This window comes from Ursus arctos, unplaced genomic scaffold, assembly GCF_023065955.2.
Source record: "Ursus arctos isolate Adak ecotype North America unplaced genomic scaffold, UrsArc2.0 scaffold_3, whole genome shotgun sequence".
NCBI lineage: Eukaryota > Metazoa > Chordata > Mammalia > Carnivora > Ursidae > Ursus > Ursus arctos.
The window spans coordinates 12,496,447-12,521,417 of NW_026622985.1; the positions used below are offsets into that span (position 1 = coordinate 12,496,447).

General features: G+C 39.0%; 1 protein-coding gene across 8 annotated transcripts in view; it reads right to left on the bottom strand.

Annotated features, from left to right (window-relative positions):
- The window catches only part of SUGCT (succinyl-CoA:glutarate-CoA transferase), a 756,457-nt gene that overhangs the window by 168,094 nt on the left and 563,392 nt on the right, over positions 1-24,971 (bottom strand). For 6 of the 8 annotated variants that reach the window (XR_006409930.3, XR_008956284.1, XR_003317135.4 and 3 more), the window contains one exon: positions 4,063-4,126. The exons of the other annotated variants lie outside the window; for them this stretch is intronic. Coding sequence is in view for 3 of the 6 variants with exons in the window: in XM_026502829.4 (XP_026358614.1) it covers positions 4,063-4,126 (64 nt within the window). In the remaining 3 variants the exon portion in view is untranslated. The remainder of the gene's footprint in view (positions 1-4,062; positions 4,127-24,971) is intronic. 8 annotated transcript variants of the gene reach the window in all.

Below are 24,971 nucleotides of genomic sequence, written 5' to 3' on the forward strand. Positions count from 1 at the left end.
GTTTAGGTCATACTACTCACTTTAATATCAGTAATGATCATAAATATTGGAACAATATATTAAGTACTTATAATAATTATTTAAGTGGCCAAAAGGAATTTTGAAGAGGTTAATAATTTCCCATCCCTGTTCAATGTATATTAAACATTGATTGACCAGTAGTTTTAAGGTATCAATCAATTAGCAGTCTCCTATGTGGGAGCTCTAAACTGAGAATCTGAGGGAATGGTGTGGATTTTACACATCTCTGAAAACAGTGCAATAAATATTGTATAAGAATTATTGCTGTTCTTCAAGAGACAAGCTTCTAGAAATGACTAAGATAGAAAAGGCTTCAGGGAAATCAGTGCAATGTATGGAAAAGTCAGTAAAGGTCACAAGAAGTTCATTAATAATGAAGGAAATATAAATAAGTAGTTTTAAGCAACATTAACAAGGATTTTTACTGTAAATGTAAAGATGTAGATATATATATGTGTGTGTGTGTGTGTGTATATACACATATATATAGAACTGCATTTAATGAATTCAAAAATATGTCTCCACTAGCTAACTGGAACACAATGTAGCAAAGTATCACTTTTAACTCCACTCTGGGTTTCCCGTTTTAGCAGATTCACCTCATTGAGGCATTGTGGGAGAATCAGTCATTTCTACAACATTCATAAGGTCTCCAATGGGGACATCCCTTACAAAGAAAGGCAGAACCATCATAGGTAAATACAATCAGTGAGAGGGGAAATCCATAGGAAAAAAATTAATTATTTACTGATAAATCCCCTCGGCATTTAATATGTGAGTGACCTCTCAACAGGACACAGGGAACTAGGAGACACAATAGCAATTTATTGATGTCCATAAGCAGAATTCTCTCTCCCCTTTCCTGGAGAGCCCACTGTGCCAGCAGCTCTCGAGAGACACTCAGATGCTAAATCCAAAAATAACCTAAACATATCCATGTCACCTGAAATCTGAGACTTCCTTTATTGACAATTCTATAAAAGGAATATAAGGTAAGTCAATAAAGTAGATACACCAAAAGCCTAAGCTCAATAGAAATTAAATAAACAAAAACAGAATTTCCCAAAGGGAAATAAAGACAAAAATAACAGATAACAAAGAGACAGCTGTAGATCTGAGAATTTTACTGTGGTAAACTGAATTTATGACTGTGGGTATTTGACCCTCCTGTGTCCACGCTTTCACCATATAGTTTTGCTATTTCTTTTAAAAAGAGAGAAAGATTTCTCCACTCCTTGGGACACAGCCTAAAACTTGCTTTGGCCAGTGGAATGTGGACAGAAGGGTCTGTTAGTTATGCGTGGTGGTTTTTGTTTGCCTCCTTGCTCTTTTGCCATTGCCACAAGAAGAATGTGAGCGACACATGGGGCAGAGCTGGGTCCATCTCACAGGCCCGGCCAGACCTGCACCTCGAAGCAAAGCCATCCAGGCAAGCCCGGCCTTGGTTGACTATTGTCTACCTGCTGTACATGCATGGAATGAATAAACGCCTCTGTTTGAATGGCACTGAGATTCTGCGGTTGTTACACGGCATTATTCTGACAATAGCTAAGTGATCGCTTATACATTAAAATGAGAAAAAGAGTCTGCTTTTCCCTTAGGAATCTGAAAAAATGTTTCTCTCTTCCCAAGACTGATTGTTCACTCATTTACCAGGAAAGTCGGCAAATTCACGTCAGATTGATCTAGAGAGTGTTACATCCAATGAGTTCCTTCTAGGTTGGCCGCTGACTCACTTTTCTCCTTACTATACCAACAATTGTATTAAGTTCCAAATGTTTACCCTTTCCTCTCATGTGTGGGGAATATTAATGACTGTGACCTCATCTGTAAACTTGTAGACTTAAATCACACCAGTGGTTCTTGAATGTTCTTTGGGTCCCATGGTTCCAAGCAGGTGTTTGGAGGAGACAGCAGGACAGAAGCAGAGGTGGAACTCTGAACAGCTGGAGTGCTAACCTGTCCACCAGCAAAACTCTGCTTTAATCTGTCTTAGGTATTGAGAATATTGAGATTTCACTTGGAAAGTCAGTTCCCCTGCTTAAAAAGCAAAATTAAAAACCACTAGATAAAATGTTTTTTAATACCTCCTCACACTGAAAACACTGTGTGCTTAAATGTTTTGTTTTGGCCACTACCATCCCTTCATCACTATTGCCATGAACCCTAACCTAGGATATAATCACCTCAACTCCCGTTACAACTTCCTTATGTGAATCCCTGCGTTAAGTTATAAATTATGCCATTTCACTCCCCTGCATCAAATTCGAGTAAAACCACATCTGGTGGGGTCTCCAGGCCCTGCCTCTCTGCAGTCTGATCTCCTGCCCTTTACCTTACCTGCCATATTGGCTTAAAACACACCCAGCTCTTCTCTGCCTCAGAGTCTTCTCACATGCTGGTCCCTCTGCTTGGAACACTCTTCCCCTCCTCTTCACATGTCAACTTCTTATTATCCTCCAGTTTTCCATTGATAAGTCACCAGGCTTTCTCTGATCACTCAAACTAATATAGGTCCCATCTGCCTCCATTATTCTCCGTGACAACACATCAGTTGTGTCTTCTTTGCACTCACCATGACTTACATTTATAGGGGTATTCGCTAGCTACTTTCATTATTTGACTTTTCATTGAGTATGAGCTCCATCATTTTTGCATTCCCAGGACCCAAAGCATTGCACATGGTATATCCTCAATCATATGAATGAATAAGTGACTTTCTTAGCTTTTATCAATAGGCCTTTTTTTCACTACCACTTGCCTATGCTGTACAACATTTCCCTGTTAATACATGGTCCCAGTCTCTGACATGCTCACACCTCCTCTCTCTCTTAGTTACCCTCCTTAATTCATAGTACGGTGTTCCTTATACCCCTACACTTCAGAATTTTCTCTTTCAACTTGCTTTATTCATCATACTTCCCTCTTCTTATTCTTTTCGCAGCAAGGGCCACGATCTGATCTGTTCTGGGACATTGCTATGAAGCTGATCCTGAATCTTAAAATTAGATTATACCTAGAATGAACTTAACAATAGCAATTACTCAATTAATGTGATCCAGTACCTAGAGAAGTAAATGCTCTATGCTGTTTGTCTGAGGTGAGTGAGGGCTTTTGGGAATGCCCAAATTTCAAGCATGGTAACCAGCATATAGTTTCAAGTAAACAATGACCAAAATCCTAAGTAATTTCATCACCCTTTGTCAGAAGAAGAGACAGAGATAAGTGTCTGGTTTGTGTATAATCTAGGAAATAGGGACCCGATGAGCAAGAATGTGGCGTGTTTTCCCAGTAGTGCCCCGGGGAAAGAGACAACAGATCTGAGGAAAGGTAACATTATGATCACTAGAGAAATGAAGTCTGTGGGGGGTGGTAGGTTGGTCATGAGCTCTCACGACACTTTGGATGCTGTCAGAGTAGGCACGAGGCTTCTGGCTTCCGGAAAGAGAACTCTCCCAGAAGTGAAAGTTGGCATTTTGGCTTAGACCAAAATGTCTTAGTGAGTTTGTTTGGTATGAGTCAAGTTAGAAAAATTCAATGTATTCTGAGTGAAGTGAAAACATTTAGTTTCCTTGTCTACAAAGCTGAGACCCGGGCTGTCAACCGTAGTATAAAAGGAAAATGTCCCGGCCTGAGTAGTCAGTAGCGGTCCACAGACACCACCGCCATGGTGCCTGGCTTCTGTTCTCATTCGTGTATGGGTTGCGTATCATTTCATAACAGACGCCATATCTACGGTTATCTCTCTTTGGCAATTATGTATGTCTGCGAGCACATGATTACACGAAGTGGAGTCAGATAATAGGAGCATTTTGGGTCACCAAGGCAATCGGACGTTCGTTCAAGCCAAAATACAATTCTACATGTAGCCTCAGCATATGTGCTCGTGGGTGTGATCCTAGGGTTTCTCTTTCATCCAAATGAAGAAGTAGGATAACGTCTCTACAAACTGTTTGGGGGACTCACCGACTACCTGCAGTGATCTGCACAGGGAACAACTCATGAAGGAAGGGAGTAAGGAAAATGACAAAAATTTCAAACCTGGCACTGATATCTTCCCCACAGTCGGATGCTTCATCTCCATAATGAGGCCATTGTGTAACACCTTTAAATGTAAAACCAGACAGGAAAATAAGTTACAAAATAGAACTATTTAATCTCAAGGAGTTCAAAAAGCCACCTATTCAACCACTGAGAAAAAGATACTGCAAAACACAGAGATGTTTGGAATTTTAATTTGGAAGTAAATATTTTAAAGAAAAATATTTCCATCTTCTATTAAACCAAGTGAAGCCAAAAAGAATTAGAAGGTTCCAGGAATAGCAAACTACATTTTTTTATAAAGTCTTCCCACTCTTAAAAATGTTATTTGCTCTTAAATATAAGGTACGACTTCCCCCCTTTCATCTATGTTTGATCCTCTAAATTCTAAAGCTTGGCCTCTTCCTGCATTACCTCATTGCAGGACATGGCCAAAGTCAACTGCAGAAGGACAGAATGGGAGAAGAACCAGGATCTGGAACACAGCAGCCCACGGGTACATGTGTTCCCGGCAATTTATTCAGTGGAAGGTGTGGGGAGTCAGTCCAGTTTGAAAGGTGAATCAGAGTAACTAGAAGGCCCGGGGACTGCTGGAAGTGGACAGATTCAGGGCTGCTGTGACCAGCAATAAGCAGAGCCTGGAGCCCAGAGTGGACTCAGGTCAGAGGCTTGAGCAGGAAATTGAAACCAGACATGTTTTCTGTGGTAACAAGACCATAATTATCAGACTAGATCTCAGAATGAGGAGTCGGTGGGGAGCTGGCAAGGAGAAAACTGAAGAAAGAAACAACAACAACAGAGACCCCATCCGAGAGGGCTGCTTAGGTTCCCATGCACTGGGACCAAGGTATTTGGTGTCCCATCAAGAGCACAAAGTAGACTTGACCTCAGGGTTGACTGAAGACCAGTTACTAGGACAAGGACATTCTATCAGGACCTGAGTAACAGAAATGTGACTTGATGTTGAATTGTTTCACTACTGGAACAGAGATACCTAAATCCGTTCATTTTTCATTTTTCCCATGGGGTTGGTAGGAACACACAATCTGCCAAGGATTAAGAGTCCTCCAACTATAGGTAGAGGATGAGACGAGGGCATGGAACTAGATTCTAGAACCTAAAATTTGAATTATGGAAGGCAAAACATTTGGTCAAAGACAAATGAAAAATGCTACAAAGTTGTTTTCCTTTGTTTTTTAACAACTGGAGGCTACCTGGGTATACTGCCTCAAAGAAGTCAAAATTCAATTTACTATTACTATTATTAAATGTTCAGTGAGACATATATGGGCAACATATATATGACTTTACTTCACCTGTACTGCCTACCAAATGGAGAGCTTCCCTCTTCCTGTTCTGCACAGGGACCCAGAGGGCAGAAGTGTTTCAGTGGCACACTAAACTTATGGACCAGGATTCCATGCTGATGTCCCAAAGAGCAGCAGCTGTAATGATTCTACAGCATTTTGAGCTTCGGGTAAAAACCAGATTTGCATATCCATACCCTTACCCTAGTCTTTTCACACAGAGTTAAAAGAGCATGGAATATATAAACTAATAAAAATATATTCTCACTTGGAAAACCCAGGGAAAGAGGTCAAATTTCTTGGGCTCTATCCATTTCCAGTGAGCTTTCTGGTCACGTTATGGAATAAGCCAATAAGACCACCTCCCAGGTGACATTTTAAGGTTAGAAATATAACCCTGCTTCGTCTCAATATTCCGGGGCACCACTGTTTTCTTTGGGAACGGTCACCACCTTTGGGGTGACGCTCTTTAAACAACCATGTCAACCCCCCTCAGCGAGGGTGATGCCACACCATATGGAGATCCTTTCTAGGGATGCCTTGCCTCTCTTTTGGAATCACCAGCTTTGCATCCAAGAGCTGGCCAGAGAAAATTCTTGCCAGTGTTAGAACTGAGCTATAATTGAACTCTGGTGTGGCTCGTTCTCAGCACCCGCCCAGCACAGCCTCCTCCTATGTGGGGGTGGGGGCTAAATGCCAAGGCGAGGTGCTAAATCTCAGTTCTACTGAGGACAGGAACAAAAATACCAAGCTAAATTTCACTCGAAACAATTATCTGCACACTGAATCATTCTTCTCTTCTCGTATCTGTTGCCCTCCTGACTACCTCTTTGTAATAACACTGCAGTGCTACTCACAAAAGACAAAAGTGAGTGTTCTTAGCTAAATATAACTTAACTGATACTGTTGAAATTAATTAACGCTGAATTTTAATCGTGGAGGAAACGTTAAGTGTCAAACGTGAAAGGGTAGTTGGTAAAGGTCAAGGGACATATGTCAAAGTTTTGTGAAGCAAAAGCTCGCAGCTGATTGAAGTTTTTCAGGGAAGCAGCTTACAGAACGTACTTCCTTCGGCCCTACCCTCATTACTGTCTGTATATGATCTTCCCAATATGAAACTTTTTAATCTAGCCTCCCCACTTCCCTTGCATCGAAAATCATTCAGTTTCAAGCAGAAATATAAATTGTTCTCATGCTTGGCACAGGAAGTTCACTGCAGTTTTTCATTTGCTATAGCATTTGTACAATCACGAAATAAATGGGCTGGCCTGCGCCCCCATCTTCAGAAAGCCCGGACTTATTCCCCTGCTTGGTCACCACCCACCTTTTTACGTAAAATCTGAAGTCAATACAATTCCATAGGCTTTCTTCGTGAATCAGGTCAGATTATCTTGGGGAACAATTGCAGCCGTAGCTCTGCTGTCCCTGGAAACCCTGCCTAATGACTCGGAATCTTGGAAAACTCTCCAGCCTTGTTTGTGGGCCGAGTCCTGCTCTGCTTAGTAACATATTCGAGAATCTCAGAACCCAGGCAGTCTGTCTGAATTTTAGCATAAATCTCTCCTGCTGCACTTCAAGCGTATTGTCTCACCCGAACTTCATTGGAAACGGAGGACCTGGCGCTCACCAACATTTGTATAGCATTTCCTGGGGAATAGTTACTAAATGTTCCCCGTTCCTTTTCTCACCCGGGCTCAACACCCCAAGCTCTGTTACCTTAACCTAGAAATTCAGATTGAAAGTGTTTCACTCTCTGACCCCTAACAATGGAACGGGGCCCTCAGCTCTAGGGACCTCCCATACCATTTTCTCTTAAGGCAATGTCATGCCTGGAACCCCTCAGTCTGGCCGTTCGAGGCGTTTGGGGTACACATTTAGTTATTTTTAAATGAGGCAAGGAACCTTCCCTAGAACTTTGTAGTGGATTTTGTCCTTCTTTTCCTCATCTTATTCTCCTTAGATCTCTTATGCTGGGGTAGCTCTTCTAAATTTCATTTCTTCTCCTTATAATTTCAAAAGCCTATTCCTGACAAGAATAGAACTGTAGAGAGTGCACCAACCTCTTTAGCAAGTATCAGGCCAATTTAAAATAAGGTCTTTCTTTCTTCTTCAAGAGTTTCACAGATTGACAGCCTAATGACAGAGTCAAATGGTAATGTATTAATGATGGGGGGGGTGGGGAGAAGAGAAAAATGTATACCTTAAAGTGATGTGGGAAATAAAAGTTTAAGTGAAAGTAGGAAAGTCTTTTGATAAAGTCCTATGGCAGGAATGGCAGACCAAGTGTGTAATACAGCACTAACAAGAAAAGAAAGGTAAAAAATAAAAAATCGATACCCACTCTATAGGTGGTACAAATCTCTAAGGAAAGCAAGAGCTCTGGATCAAGAGTAGAAGTAGCAAAGCATATACAAAGGAAAAGAGACAGGCTGCCAGCATTAAGTGACATAAACAAATGGTATGTGTACAGTCCGTATTAAAAATCAATATAATACCACCAATGACATTAACCATGTTGCACAACAGAGAACTGACCTATCCATAACTATGAATAGAGACACGACCTATTTATTCCACAGTCAGACATCATAGAGCACCTATATACTAGACGATAGGAAGGGGCTGGCAGTAAAAAGATGAATGAACTTGCATTCAAAGTGCCTGTAATTAGAAGGGAGGGTTGGGAATAAGAGACCTGAGCCAATTTTTACAGCAGTTTAAGCTCCACATGAAGGAGCAAAATCCAGTAAGTAACAAGTAAGGAACTTTGTCAACCTTGTAGGTCAAGGAGTTCAGTAAAAGGCATAGCACAAAGATAGTATCGAAATAAAACATTAGGTTAGCAATTGCAAGGATAAATATAATACCAGCAGTTATTGCCCAACAAAACTCCTTAAGGGTTAGGCATTGTGTTAGAAGGGAAAGAGTTGTCTCCATCCAGTCCTCTCATTAACTACATAGGAATTACCGCATCTGCATTTCTACTGATAAGGTGATGGAAGCCTAAAGAGGTTGAGAACTTGCCCAAGGTTCACAGTTAATAAATGGTTGACTTCAGATTATAATTAAGGTGTGTCTGACCCTAACCTCTTAGCCAGTTGGGGACTCAGTAAAAGAAAAAAAAAAGTCAAGCATAATTTGATTTACCATTAAAATAACTAGCTGATGTGGTCAATTCTGTAAAACAAATTAGTCAATTCACTGGGGAAAGAAAATCAGCCAAACGGATTGCTTGGCATCATGTAGCCCAATTAGTTAATAAACTGAACTGCTCCCTTGTAGGGAGCCAAGGCTACCACAGATACAAAGGCTGTGAAAAGAGGAGGGATTTTGGCCCTAGCCTAGCTCAGAGTTTGAAGGGGACAGACCCAGCAGGTGACCTTGGGCAAGGCACTTAAGTACTCTGAGGCTCAGAACCCTCCTCAGTAAAAAGTAGCAATAATACCTCTTTCTAAGGAGTTTGTAAGGATTAAGTATACAAAACAGTGAGCACAGTGCCTTGGACAGAGTAAACTCAAAATTAATGGCAACTAATTATCATTATCAGTAGACTGGGTTCACATTCTGGCTCCACCAAGGGTAAGCTGTAGGGCTTTAGGGTACATTCATTCTTGTGACAAACATATATTAAACATATGAACAATAATGATTAACAATCAATAATAAGCATTAAATGCATATATGTGCCAGGCATTATTAAGTGCTAGGGCAAAACTAGGTCACAGAACAAGCAAGGTCCTTGACATTGACCTTGAAGTTTACAGTCCTATAAGGGAGAGTTTTGAATTAAATGGGATCCACTGGACTTAAAAATATCTGTTTAGTTCTCTGCTCTATCCCCAGGGCCTTGAATATTATCTGGCACTACCCGATAGATGCTAAATAATATTTCATTGGGTTTATTTAACTGCATTTATTTATTCATTTATTTAATTATTTAATTAAATTGAATTAACTACATAGCAAGTGGTTCCTTTTGGTTTCATTACTTAATGGGGGGGAGGCAGGATTGGAGGGTGTTGTCTCTTTTAAGCTTTTAATAAATCCCTAGATTTCTCTAGACACAAAAATGTTTTACTGGCTTCCCAAAATATATTCGTTTGTAGGAACTTAGTTATCAAGTTCCAGTGTTGACTTGCTGCAAGTCCCTCAGTTTCCTAAAGCTTTCCAAGTATCTGGAATCTGCCCTAGATAAAGTGCACACATCTGAAAACATTGCAGAGGCCAAGCTGAGAAGCTCCGTGAGGACCATGGTCATTAAGAGCAAAGAAAAGCCAGAAAGGGGGACTCAGGAATTCAGAGGAAACAATGGGCACGTGCACTATACGTGTGAAGTGCATCTACCACACTTGAAGAAAATAATCATAGCATTCATCCTCACTGGGAAAACTCAGAAAACCATTTCCAAAACATGCAATAATATCTTAGAAAGCAACAAAGCATTCCAGTGATCTCATTTATTGCATTGTCCTTTATCACTCAGTCATTCTTGTAGCTTGATAGGAGAACAGCTGTGGACTCATATTGGAACACTTACATAACGGAAAGCCTAACATACAACTAATATGATAAAAGTCAATTCAACTCTCCCAAAAACAAAAGAAAATGCAAAGATAACACATAATTCATGAAAAAAAAATGAACAAGTAAAATCCTAACTTTATTTAGATCATGGAGAGCAGATTTAAGTGCTGACATTTTGTTTTTCTTATTTGTTTTGAAACAATTGCTATAACTAAACTTACTCTGGAGCTAATGCACATGACACAGGCTTTTCCCTCCTTTTTCTAACAAAAAATCACGAAAATCAGTCCTTCAAAGAGCTATTCTAACATGTATGTATAGTTTAATGAGTACACACAAAAACTTAAGAACATTACCCAAGTGTTCACAGCCCCAAGACTGCCCCAATTTCGCACTCTTCTATCTCCAAATAATCACTCTCCTGGAATTTTTTTATTATTTCCTTCCTGTTTCTCATCCTTGTATCCTATATGTTTATATCTCTAAGAATTCAGTGCCTGTTTTCACCCATTTATAAGATTTATATCAATGAAATCATGTGTATGTATTCTTCTCTGATTTGCTTTTTCTCTTTCACATTGTTTTTGAGACTTCTCCATTTTGAAGTATGTGGCCATGGGCCAGTTACGGCCACTAATGTAAATTATGCCGTTATATAGATATATCATAATTTATTAATTCACTCTGCTCTTACATTGTTTCCACAGTTATTTTACTACAATAAACACTGCTGTCATACTAAACGTCTCTTCATGCAACAATGACTCTAGGGCACATACTTAGACACCAGGTACGTGTATCTTTAATATTAGGTAATAGCATTCCTATCAGTAGTGAATATTATTTTCAGTTATTTTACAACAGTAGCAAAACTTGATATTATCAGAGTTTTTAAGGGTTTTCCAATCTAATCACTTTGTGATGGTTATCTTACTGAAGCTTTAACTTGCATTTCCTTGATTACTAATGAGATTGAATATATTTTCCCTGCTTTTTATTTCCCCTTCAATGAAATGTTTGTTCAAGTCATTTGCATTTCTTCTATTTGCTTAATTATCTTTTCTTACTGGTTCATGAGTTCTTTATGTATTCTGGTTATGAATCCTTCACTGGAATATAAATTGAAAATATTATGGCTTTATTTCTCACTCATTTTGTGGTGTTCTGATGAACAGAAGTTTTTCATTTCAGCATTCTGAAATTTATTGAATTTTCCCTTTATGTTCTGTATCTTTTATGACATATTTAAAAAATTATTCCCTACTCTAGATGACACAGATAGTCTCCTAAATTTTCCAATTAAATTTTTAAAACATGGGCCTATTTATAATAAAAGCTCACAGCAAGTCAAGGGTTGAGAGGAACTACCTTAGCTTGATTAAGACTGTCTACAGAACCCCTAAAGATAACATCATATTTAATGGTAAGAAACTGAAAGCTTTTGCTCTAATACTGAGAACAAGGCAAGGATGTCTGCTGTCACCACTCTCATTCAACATATTCCTAGAAGTTCTAGCCATGAAAATAAATCCAGAAAAAAAGGCATACTCTGCTTAAGGCATGCAGATTGTAAGGGGAAAAAGAATAAACAAGTAAATGTACAAGAGAGAAATATAAAAAGAAATATAATAAAAGGAAGAAATCACACAGATGCCATGATGGTCCACATAGAAATCCCAACGAATATACAAAAATACTTTTGGAATTAATAAATGAGGTCCCAGGACGCAAGATCAACACACACAAACCAAACACATTTCTGTGTTTCTGCCAATAACAAACATGAGGAAACCAAAATGAAAAACACAATGCTATTAACAATTGCTAAAAATAAATGAAATGCTTAGATACCAACTTAATAAAACAGGTATAGACTCTGGATGATGGAAATTACAAAATGCTGATGAGAGAAATCAAAGGCCACCTAAATAAATGGAGAACTGCACAATGTTCTCCGATTTGAAGACTCAACATACTAAAGATGCCAATTCTCCCCAAATTTATCTATGGGTTTAATGCAGTTCTTACCAAAATCCCAGCAGAGTTTTTTTTGTAGATGTAAAAAAGCTTATATTAAAATTTATATGGAAAGACATAGACCTTAGAATAAACAATCTTGAAAATAAGAATAAAATGAAAGAGAATCAGTCTACCTGATATTAAGGTATACAAGATAGATGCTATATATCATATAGTACTTAGAGAGTACAGTAATGGAATACAATAAGGAACTCAGAAATATATCCACACAAAATATGCCCAAATAATCCTGGAAAAGGTGCAAATGCAACAAAGGAAGGACAGCCTCTTAAACAAATGGTACTGGAACAATCAGAAGAAAAAAGAAAAATCTCAACCTAAAATCTCAATCCTTATATAAAAATTAACTTAAATGGATCATGGACTTCAATGTAGAATTTAAAGCTCTAAAAAACTTAGGAAAAATCTTCAATATTGTTCAGCAAAGATCATGTTAGAGGGATGGGAAAAAAAGCTACAAAATGGGAGAAATATTTGCAAGCAATGTATCTGACAAAGGACTAGTATCGTGTGTGTGTGTGTGTGTGTGTGTGTGTGTATCACTCTCATAACAGTAAAAAAAAAAAATCCAATTAGAAAATAGGCAAAGGCATAAACAGACATTTCACCAAAGAAGATATACAGATGGCAAATAAGCACATGAGAAAATGCTCGATATCATTAACCGTGAAAGAGATGTAAACTAAAAGCATAAGGGCACAATACCAATGGCGAAAGTTTTAAAAAGAGACACCAAATATTAGCGAACAGAAAAGAGCTCACTCACACGTTTCTGGGTAGAATGTCAAATGGTACAGCCACTTTAGAAAACACTTTGGCAGTTTCTTAAAAAAAAAAAAAGAAAAGAAAAAACAAAACACCAAACTTACAGTTGCATACAACCCAGCCACTGCACTCCTGAGCCTTTATCCCAGATAAATGAAAAGTTATGTTCATACAAAAATCTGCACATGAATGTTCATAGCATCTTTATTTGTAATAGCCCAACATGGAGAGCAACTCAGATGTCCTTCAACCAGTGGGTCATGAAGCCAACTGCAGGACAGCCATAGTATGGAATACACCTAGGCAATAAAAAGGAACAAGCTACTGATTCACATAACAGCCTGGATGAATCTTGATGGAATTGTGCTGAGGGGCACCTGGGTGGCTCAGTCCGTTAAGTGTCTGCCTGCGGCTTAGGTCATGATCTCAGGGTTCTGGGATTGAGTCCCGTGTCGGGCTCCCTGCTCACTGGGGAGCCTGCTTCTCCCTTTCTCTCTCTCTCTGCCACTTCCCCAGCTCATGCTCACTCTCTCTCTCTCTCTAAAAAAAAATAAATGACTCTTAAAAAAAAAAAAAGCAATTGTGCTGAGTGTAAAAAGCCAATCCCTGAATATTACATAGTGTATGATTGATTCTATTTACACAGCATTCTTGAAGTGATGAAATTCCAGAAACAGACAAAGATTCGAGGTAGAGGGTTCAGGAAAGATGGCAGTTGTACAGCTTTAAAGGGCAGCAGGAAGGATTTTGTGATGGATCTGTCAGTATCTTGACTGCATCAATGTTACTACCCTGGTTGTTACGATGCAAGATAGTTTGGCAAGATGTTAACATTGAGGACCTGGGTAAAGGGTACTTGGGATCCCTGTACTATTTCTTATACCTGCATGAAAATCTATAATTATCTTAAAAATAAAGTTTTATATATATATTTTTTAAATTTTGGTCTTCTGTATTTTGCTTTTGGAAAAACTGGAATTGAATTTTGTGTATGATGTGAAAAAGGATTCAATTTCGCTTTCCCCCCCAGAACAATGTGGAGCAGTCCTTCCTTTCCTCATGAATCAGTAATACCAGCTCTGCTGTAGATCATTTCTGTACACATCAGGGCTGCTCCTGGGCTCCCTGTTCTGTCCTGTGGGTACATTTGTCTACCCTGTGGCCAATACCACACTGACCAAATCCCTCTCTTCCATCATAAGGATTAATGTTTCATTTGGCAAGATCCCCACCACACCCCTGCCTTGTTTTTTCTCTTCAGGGGTTCTTGGCCCTTTACTCTTCTATAAATTTTAAAGTCAGCCTGTCAGGTTCCAGAAAACCCTACTGGGCAGAAATAACATCATTACAATATTATCACACTACACATTAAACATTTACTTTAATAATTTCAAATTATTTAAGTCATTTTTAATATGTTTTACAAAGTGTTAGCATTTTTCATAAAGGCTCTGCATATTTTTCATTAGATTTATCCCCTACAAAAGCAGTCCATTTTAGCTGCTAAGGTAAAACGGATCTTTTTTTTAAAAAATAAAACTTGCTGTTTATTGCTAGCATATAGAAATGAAATTTACTTTAAAATTATATCTGGCAAACATTCTTACTAATAACTCATTTGTAGATTCCGTTGGCTTTCTATAAAATTAATGATATCATCTCTGAACAAGTATCATTCTGTTTTTCTTTCCAAATCTTATACCTTTTATTTTGTTTTCTTATACTATATCATCGGCTAGGACTACCAATACATTGATAGTGTTGGCAGAAAACATTTTTATCTTGTTCTCAATTTTAAAGGAAATATACTTAATGTTTCATCATTATTTTTGCACCAAAGCATTGCAGGCACACTGTATTAGGCTAAAGAATCTATTCCTCGTTTGTTGAGAACTTTTTCCATAGACATTGGCTTTTATCAAATTCTTTTTATCCATTTATTCAAGAGGATCACATAATTTTCCTCCATTAATCTGTTAACATGAGGAATGAATTAATGTTCTAATATTGAATCAATCTTATATTTCAAGAAAAAAATTATTTTTGAGTTTTGTCTGCTAATGCTTTAACATTTTCTTGAATCTATTTCATGAACGAGAATGGCCTGCAATTTTCCTTTCTTGTGTTGCTCTTGTTGAGTCTTAGTAACAAGAGTAATCTTTGCGTCATAAAGTGAGCTAGAGTAAACCTTCTTTTCCTATTTTCTGAAAGCATTTCTGTAAGATTGGAATATCGGGTCCTTCACAGGTGGAAACTCACCTGCAAACTCTATGGGACTGTTGTTTATTGTTAGTGAGAAGATTTTTCATTATCAATTTATCCTCTTTATCAATATAGGGAATTTTAGATTTTCTTTTTTTTTCTTGAGTAAGTTTCGATAATGCATATTTTCTAGGAGTTTAACTATTCCACTAACTTTTCAAATTTGTTGTCTTAAAATTGTTCACTACTAACTACACAATTTTAGAATTATTGTATCTTTTCGGTGAATTGAAGTTTTTACTATTATGGGGTAATTTCTATAGTAATGCATTTTGTTTTAAAGTCTGAACTAACATTTCTAAAGCTACATTAGCTTCATTTTGGTTTGTTTTGTCTTCATGTATCACTTTGTGCCTTTATAATCAACCTTTCTAAGTTTTATGTTTTAGGTGTGTCTCTTGAAAATAGAAAATTACAGGACTTAGCTAGTCTTTTAACTGGAGGATTTAGTGCATTTATACGAATCAGGATTATTAATACGTTTGAATTCATTTCTAGCATCTTATTTAGGGCTTTCTTTTTGTTGCTCTTATGAAAAAAAATCTCATCCTGCCTTGTTTGAGATTGGTTGAGATTGTCTTCCCACATTCAATTTTTCCCACATTTACTACTTTGGAAGATATACATCTATGCTTTTCGTCTACAAATTTTAACATGCCCATCTAAATTAATAAAATAGAAATTGGATAAATAGCTATCCAGTTATCCCCATGCTAATTTATATTCTGGATGTTCCCAAACTTTCTCTGCTCCCCGTGTTCATAGCGTCCCACTAATTTCTTCACAGTGCCCCTAGGCAGAAAGAAGAACCTTTGGTTTTGTTTATTAACTAATTTTGTTTTGTTTATTAAATAATTAGGTCCAAACAACTTATCATGTATTTATACCCTAATAACTTAGGAGCAATTTGAAAAAAATAATAGACGTAAATTGAAAGAAGAAATAATAATTTTGTTTCATTCTTAAATAACCACAATTATTTTCTCAAACTCGTTAGGCACCACACGATTTCTCAAATCTTGGAATACAATTATGTACTTCCGCCCTTATTTCTCGTTAAGTATGTATTTTCTCTTGGTATTCACTTTTTTTTTTTTTCATGGAAACCTCCATCGGAAAACTCAGTTTCATACAGATAAGATGTAATCGAAAGGAACATAGTGAATTCAATTTTGAAACCGTGAACTGCCTTGAGCTAGCATTCCATGCTGCGTCCAACAAATGCTGCTGTGTCTCCCTAGAAACTTCTAGTAACTTCTGGTTCCCCTGCGTGTTCACTAGGATGCTGTGGGTGCCTCAGTAGATAGCTTGGGAACAACAATTCAAAGTTCTTGTTGCTCAATATTTGGGTTCTCTTTTTTTAATTCAAAAATTAGACACTATCAATATCATTTTTCAAAGTCAGTGGTTTTCAGCTTACTACATGTTTGCCATATTTCCGCTCACTTTTTTTTTTAACCATAGACCTTCCTCCAGCAGTTGTATTCCCTCTACTATGAGATGTTCTTTAGAATTTCCTTAATCATCCGTTCATAGTAAATCCTCTTTGTTATCTTCTTAGAAGTTACTTTATTTTGCCCCCATTCTGAATGATGTCTATACTGTTCATACATTCCTAAGCTGAAGGTTCTTTTCTGTTGGCACATTGATGATATTCTTTCACAGTCTAGTGATCTGCGTTGTTGCTTTTAAGAAGTGAGCTACAGCCTATGGTCATGCCTGTGTAGGGAAAACTGACTGATTAAACATCCTCTCTGTGTTTTTGGTCTTCTACCATCAATCTCAGCCTCACTTGCTTTTTATGAAAGCTTTGCCATTTTTATGTACTCTATTTTGTCTTTTGTACTTCATGACTCTGAGGACTTAGTTCTTCACAAGCTCTGGAAAAATTGCCAAGCACATTCAAATATTGCCTCTACCAATTCTCTCAAGTTTCTCCTGGAACTCCAATTCCATATATATTAGACATACATTAGCTATGCTTTGAACTTGATCACTCTATAGGTCTCTGCATCTCTTTACATTTGCTCTCTCTGTCTCTCTGGGTGAATTCTAATTAATGAATTCATATCTATGGACCAGAATCATGAACGTCTCTTATGCTACATCTCATCTGCGATTTAATTTGTCTATCATGCCGTTGTGCTTTATCTAAAGATGATTTGCATTTGCTTCTTCCAAGTCAGTGTTCAGGGGCAACATGAACATTAAATTAAATTTTATGCTGTGTATTTTGGGTCATCCAGTGGAATTAATTCTTGCCTTATATGCAGAACGGTAGGTTTGTGGTGAAGACGTTCATGGGAGATTTTCTCTTTATATCTTTCCTCCAAGAGCCAAAGTCAAGACAGGCTAGACTCCCAACTGTTCCCCTCTTCAGTCAGTGAAGGGTTTGAAATTAATTTGTTTTGTTTTTCACCTAGTTCACCACTGAGAATGCTGACTTTGGGATGTCCAATTCTTATTCAGAAGTCCAATGTCCCATCTAGAGTATGCTTCAGGATTTCTTTTCTATCCCCATTTGTTAAGGCCCATCAAGTCCAAGTTCTAAGCAGGTAGGTATTCACCAGTGTTGGTCCAGAGCATGCTTCTCTGCGTGCATGTTTTCTAGTGACTTTTGTACCAGCAGGATTTCTCAGGTCACACAATCCTCCACATTGACAGAAACAGAGGTCCTCTGTTGTCATCCATCCTCTGGATGTCACTGTGCAACATTCCTCTGGGTATCTTCTCTAAGCTACATTTTTCAGACTCAATTTGGTGCTCCAACTTTCCCAAGATTAATTAGCCCCAGGAATAAGAAAAATAACAACTATTAAATGGAAGAGGAAATACAACAGAATCCAGTGAAATGTAAAGGTGATTTATGAACTTGAAAGTCAAGACACTAGAAGTCCAGACTTACATCTTTAACTCCATCCTCCTTGGCAGTGGGGCCTTTAATGAAATTATCCCAGACCCAGTTGCTACAAATTTTGGTGGCATTTGAGAAAGCATCTGTTCCCCTCCAGCCCTGGGAAAGGAGCCTTTCCCAAAAGTGGTCAGCAGGGTGGTTGCGTGTGCTGTCTTCACATAGTAAGAACCAAATTAATTCCTTTGTTCTTAGGAACTTCCCAATTTTCCAGTGGGAAAACTGAGTTTTGATTAGTTCTAAGGACAGATCAGGAGGTTTTAAAGATTTTTTTTTTAAATTTGAGAGAGGGAGAGAGGACACGTGAGCATGAGCAGGGGTTGGGAGGGGTGGGCACCGAGGGAAAGGAGAAGCAGACTCCACGCTGAGCAGGGAGCCAGGGAGCTGGAAGCAGGTCTCGATCCCAGGACCCTGAGATCAGGACCTGAGCCAAAGGCAGACACTTAACCAACTGAGCCACCCAGGTGCCCCAGGTCAGGAGGTTTGAAATGTGTCATCTCTCTTACTGGATACAGTCCTCTTCTTCCTGGACACTCTGAAGATATCAGGCAAAGATTTGGGTGCTCAGCCTAAGGTGCATTACCTGATCTAATTTATTTAATGAATCGTTTTTGACTGTTCTCAGGAGCCATGGAAATCATCATACTTCTTATTAACATTCATTTGTTGGTCAAGAAATCATCACTTAAATGTGAATCACTGCCAACCACTCTACTCTTCAAGGGACCAAAGTAACGAACAAGTGTGACAAGGAAAAGAGTCAGTTGGATAAAAATATAGCACAGCAACAAAAAATTCTACGTGGACTCTCTGAGTGGGCACAGTGTTCTAAGTGATGTGTCAGGGTTCAACAGCCTAGCCAGTGTGAATGTAAAGAAAGGATGGGGTGAGTGTGAGAGCTTAGCACCTGCCTACCATCCACGGGGCAATCTGCACGCCTTGGCTCATGTTATCCATACAGAAGCCCAGGAAAGTGGGTGGTATTATTTCCATTTTATAGATGAAGAAGGAGGCTTGGAGAGGTAAAATGACTTTAATATCATTAACAGAGGGAAAAAAGTGGCATCCTCATGCTTCTCTGACAGCAGAGCATATATTTTTTCTACCACATTATGCCGTCTCTTAAGTGTTCAGTACCCTTTTCCACTATAATAAGATTCTAGTGTTCCTGACCTGAGTGCAACACAAATGTAAGGAGAAAGAATCACGGGGGACACCAAATATTCCAAATGATTGCCACTAACCATTTGTCATTTCTTCTGTTGGCTTGAGTGCTGCCTGGAAGCTCAGGTCGAGTGAGACGCAAGCAATATTTTATGGAGGGCCTCCTTTCTGTCTCTTTGATGGTAGTGTGTTGTAAACTCTATTGAGATCAAATCTCCTTTGGGAGCTAATTACAATAAGGCATCTCTTTATTCAGTGTAGTAAAGCTTTTCCTTACCAAGTCCACAGGAACATGAAGGACAGTGGGATGTAACAAAGCATCGACATCTGCTTCCTTAACAATTTCTTCTTGAATAAAGTCATGCATGCCAAATATGTTGGACTCGTTATCACTCTCGATACAGTATGATATCAGCTTAACCAGGAAAGATTTCCAGCATCAGGAAACCACAGAGGAAGTGATGTCGTGGCACATACCCGACATCTGAACAGCCACAGAGCGGAACAGCAGTTGATAAATGTGATGATTACGCAGTCCTCTGCCACGAGGAAGCAATATCATTTGTTTACTTTATGTCAGCCATTCTAGAGAATGATAACCACCCAAGAGACAATCCAATGACAGTCCTGTGGCCATGGACAGATCATGGACACTGCACACCATCTCCTCTTGTATCTGATTCATCAGTCACAGAATTTGCTCAGATCCAGTAAAGAACAGAACCATTATGACAATTAGCATGTTTCTAAGACAAAAGCACTTAAGGCTGTGATTCTAAAATATTGAATAAGTTCTGTGTCTTCATTTTACATTTTGGTTTGGTTTTCAGGGGGAATTTGTGGTGGTGGGGAAATACTTGGCTTGTTGGAGGCAGATGCCGGTTTGCTCTGAGGCAAGAGATAAGGAGAAGTATTTTAGGAAGGAGTCTGTATGACGAGGGGTGCGGGAGATAATATCGACAAGTATGAACAGGGTCACTGATAACTTTGTGGGCAAGTGACCCTTTGGATATGCCAAAAGATTTTATCAGCCAGAAAGGGCTGAGTCATGTATATATGATTGTGGCTTGAATTCGTTGGATATGGGGTGGAGGGTAGGGTTGGTGATACACAGAAACCAGAAGAAAGAAACATGAACCCAGTTAAGAGTTGGGCCTGAGCCCCTTCCAGACACATTCATTTTCCCAGCTGACTTTTTGCATCCAGTGGCTCATAATTGCAATCATATGTTATCGACTTCCCTTACAGACACATTTTTCAGCCTGGATAGTCATGGTAGTGTCACATCTCAATGGAGCAGCTGGAAAAGTGGTTCTTGCCTCTGGTTTGCTTCACTTGGGTATCATGGGAAACACTGGCTTCTGAGTTCTAGCTGTGCGATCTGTCTTCCTATTTATAACCGTGCTTTATCTTTTGGACCTGGCACCACTAGTCTGATTTGGACATTTCGCTTCTGTTCACAATAAAGATTTTCCTTTAGACCTGAGCCCTGTGGTCAAGCACACAACTTGTTTAGCTTAGTCCTTGAATCGACCATTATACTGTATGTAGTAAGGGTGAATACTGGCCTCCCAGTGATATCAAGCCTTAATACCTAGAATTTACAAATATTACCTTATTTGGAAAAAAGAGTCATTGCAGATGTGACTCAGTTAAGGATTTCAAGGTGCCAAGATGACCCTGGATTATCTGGGTGGGCCCCAAATGCCATCACAAGTGTCCTTATAAAACACAGGCAAGAGAAGTTAACACCAACACACCGAAGGGGAGGTGACGGTGTGATCAGAGAGAGGCTGGGGATGGAGTGAAGTGGCCACAAGCCAAGCACCACCTGGAACCAACAGAAGCTGGGAGAGGCAAGGAAGGTTCTCCCCTCGAGCTGTCAGAGGGAGTAGGGTCCTGCCAACACCTTGATTTTGGACTTCTGGCTTCCAGAACTGTCAGAGAAGAAACATCTGTCATTTTAAGCCATCCAGTTTGTGGTCATCTAGCTCTCCCATTACATCCAGATAGATGCTCAGGAGCTAGAATTCTCTGTATAGTTCATGTACCCCTGTTTAAGAAACATCCCCCACCCCGCCCCCCCCAAAACTGCTTGCCTAATCTTATAAATCCAAATGAGATTCAGAGGTCCTACATAAGGGAGACAGCGATGTTCTGAGTACCATGCAGACTTCAGTCAACTAGCTGGCACTTTATTGAAATTATTTTTATGAAGGAATATTCTTTTTCGATCCTATTTCACACTCGTTTGGAACCAGCTTTGTCATTTTCAGTAATAACACTGAAAAAGTGGTAAACACTTAAAAAGCCAACTCCTGTTTTCCCATCAAATTTTTCTGTCTTCCACTTCAGTGATTTGTTGTTGCAAGTGACCTGAGCTCAGGTTCAGGTTGACAGGTGTGAGCATCGTATACATGAAGATACACAGCATGCTCGCTAGTTTGGCTCACTGGTAGCATACAGTTATTTTCTGATGACTCCTGAATCTTGACTTTCCCAAGTTTTTCCTTAACATGTGAAGGCATGCTTTGTGAATGATCGGTATTTCCCTATAATGTCAGAGTACTTAGAAACTCCAATAAGGAAATGATGAACATTTGGCAGGTATTTCAAAAGATCTTGATCTTGTCTGAAGCCATGGTGACTAGGGACAGGAATACTGATCAATCTCGGCTCTGCCACGAACCGGCTATGGACTTGGACAAAGTTTTTTCACCTCTCTGGTCTTCAACTTCTGCACTGTTAAAAACTAGGCTAATGTGATCTACCTCATCGCCTTGTTAAGAGAATTGGATGAATTAAACTATTTTTATCTGAATGCCCTGAAAGATTCCCAAGTTCACTAGAGTCCAAATAGAACTCATTCACCCTACCTCAAACCTATTTCTCCAAATCCCCACCCGCTCAGCCCCGCATATCTTCTAACTGAGAAGTCTCCGTGACTTTTGCCCCAATCTTACACCCGGCCACCTCTCTCCCAGCAGAGTTAAATTCATGACCAAGTTCTACCACTTCTCAAATGTGTCCCTTCACTCCTTTTTGTTTTGAAGACAGCTGTAAGTCAAGACTTCAGAACCACCTGCCTGGACCACTAAAGAGTCTCTGAATGGGTCTCCCCATGGGCCTCATGCATCATCACCAGCACCAACCATCAGAACTGAGTCTCTGGACTTCAGATCTGACCATGTGCTCCCCTGCTCTATGTTCTTCCATGGCCCCTCTGCATTAGCAGGGAGTGCACCCAAGATCGTTCTCTGGCTTGCACGATATTTTATCATCATCATCATCATTTTCAATCTTACTGGCCAAGATGATTAACATGGAGATTTTACATGTACATCTGAATTTAAGAATGTTCAAGAAAAGCAAAAGGATTGTCTTCAGCTGTAGCATTTGCTTTCCTGTTTTCCTTACTCCTGGTTACCTGGTCTGATTATCCACCTGGCACCTGCAGGTGGATCCACAGGATAAAGTCTAAAAACCCTCACACCCTTTCCCCGGACTGCTTTTACAGTCACATCTCACCAAAAGATAGCACGAACACTTCCAGATTCCTGAGCGTCACATTCTTTCAAACCACCCTGGCCTTTAACATGCTTCCACCTCCAACACACACACATCCTAGTGTTTTCTTCTTTGCAAATATGTATCCTATAAGACTACTTAGATGGCACTATTTGTGTCATCTCATCTTGCAGCCCAGAACAACTCTGTGCTTCCTCTTCTAATCCTATGCTGTTAAATCATGTATCACATTGGTTTCTAATCATCTGTGGACATATAATCGAGTCCCTGAGAAAAGAGACCACCTACTTCTTTCATATCCCTACCCCCTGCACCTGGTATAGATCGGTGTTATTAAGCATTGGTCTAAAAAATATCTATATGTTGAGGTGCTTATCCACAATTTGGCAAACAGCAAGTGCTCAATAAATTTTATTTGAACTGGAGTAAACAGTATTAGGCATCACAGACTGAAGTTCAATATGAGTAAACTCCACTTGGGATCCTAGCAAGAGAGAAAATCATAGTGTAGCAGCCAAGGGTATAGGCTCTCGAATTGACTTTCTAGGTTCAAATTCTAGCTCTTCTGCTTACCAACTGCTCAGTGTTTGTTAAGTATCTTTTCTAAGTTAGTTTGATAATCTGCAAATGACAATTCGAATAGTACCTGCTTCAAAGGTTACTGAGATGATTATATAAGACATTTATAAAGTCCTGAACAGCTTTTGGCACACAGTTAGCATTAATACATTTAGCTGTAATTATTATTATTATTTTGTTATATAAAGCCTTCTTTATATCAGGAAATCTCCCTTGTACAACACACCCACAAACTGGACCTACAGAACAGCATTCAAGTGAGACAGCTGGAGTCTAAATCTCACCCTCTACTTATATGAGGCAAAAAGTATATATATTCAAACAAGTTGTGAAGTCCTTTTATTCCCATAGGTAGGGCCTTCAGAAATAAAGGCCCTTTATATATTTTATTTAATATATAAATATTATATATTATAAATTATATATAAATATAAAATATTAATATATAAATATATATTATAATTATACTATATATGTATATAACTTTAAATATGTACCTTTGACCAAGTAATTCTAAAGAAATCCCTTTTAAAAAGGATAAAGACTCATACACAACAAAGTTCATCTCCACATATTTGTAGCATTATCAAATTGGTAGTGACTTAAGTGTCCAAAAATAGAATAATAAATAAATAACAATACAAATGCATGACTGAACATTAAACAGCTATTAAAATTATGTTCACAAACTTATTTGACAATGCAGGAAAGTTACTAAGTAATTCAAGATATGGGGTGCCTGGTGGCTCAGTCACTTAAGGGATGGACTGGTGATCTTGGCTCAGGTCATGATCTCATGGGTTGTGAGACTGAGCCCCACGCTCAGCGGGGAGTCTGCTTGAGATTCTCTCCCTCTGCCCCTCCCCCTACTCATGTGTGCTCTCTCTCTCTAATAAATAAATAAATAAATAAATAAATAAATAAATCTTTTAAAAAAATTCGAGATACAAATCTGTATGAATAAGATAATCCCAAATACGGGAAAGAAAAAAACATGGAAGGAAAACACATCACTTATTTTGGTAGGTAGGCATCTAGAACCACAACATTTCTAAGGTAGGCAAAATCCTCTCTCTGCCTAGAGTAGCTAAGCACTTCATCTTCATGATGCGTGCATTCAGAACTAGCCAAAAAGTCTCTATTAAATGGATAGTGACATTGCTCATCAAGAATCAAAGTTTGAAAAGCTGAGTTCTAATCTGAACAGGTTGACTACTTTGGAAGAAACCACAGGTACACGGAAGGATTTCTCGCTAAGCCCAGCACCACTATCAGACATGAAGGCATAAGCGAGTATTTTCGGTGGAATGGTCTACATTTGTCAGGACGCATGAGTGTGTGATGAGACAGGATGATAGCAGCCCTTGGGACTGACCTCATGCAAAGCGCTTCCAAGAGAGGAAAATGTCCAGTGGGTTAGATTCTATTGCTGAAGATGAGGAAGGGTGCTTGGCGAACAGTTCCCCAAAGCCTGCAGCTTCTCTAGCCCCTGAGACTAGGGAGCCAACCACTGTGACTGGGAAATGCACAAGTGAACTCGTATCTCTTGGATAAGCTAAAGAATAAGTTCCAGGGGACACCGATAATAGATTTTCTCCTAAAGAAATCATGACATCTTTGTATAAAGCCTGGAAAAGTACACTTGTGGAGGCAAAAAAAGAACTCTCTAAGGTCACGAAATCCTTGCGCAGAGAAAAAGTTCCTGCCTTAGCTAACGGTGAGCGAGGAGTCACTAACAATAACACGATACCATTCCTCCTAATATATTATTCAGTATTTGACAGCCCACGGGGTCCTCACCTGTTTCTCCAAACACAATATACATAGTC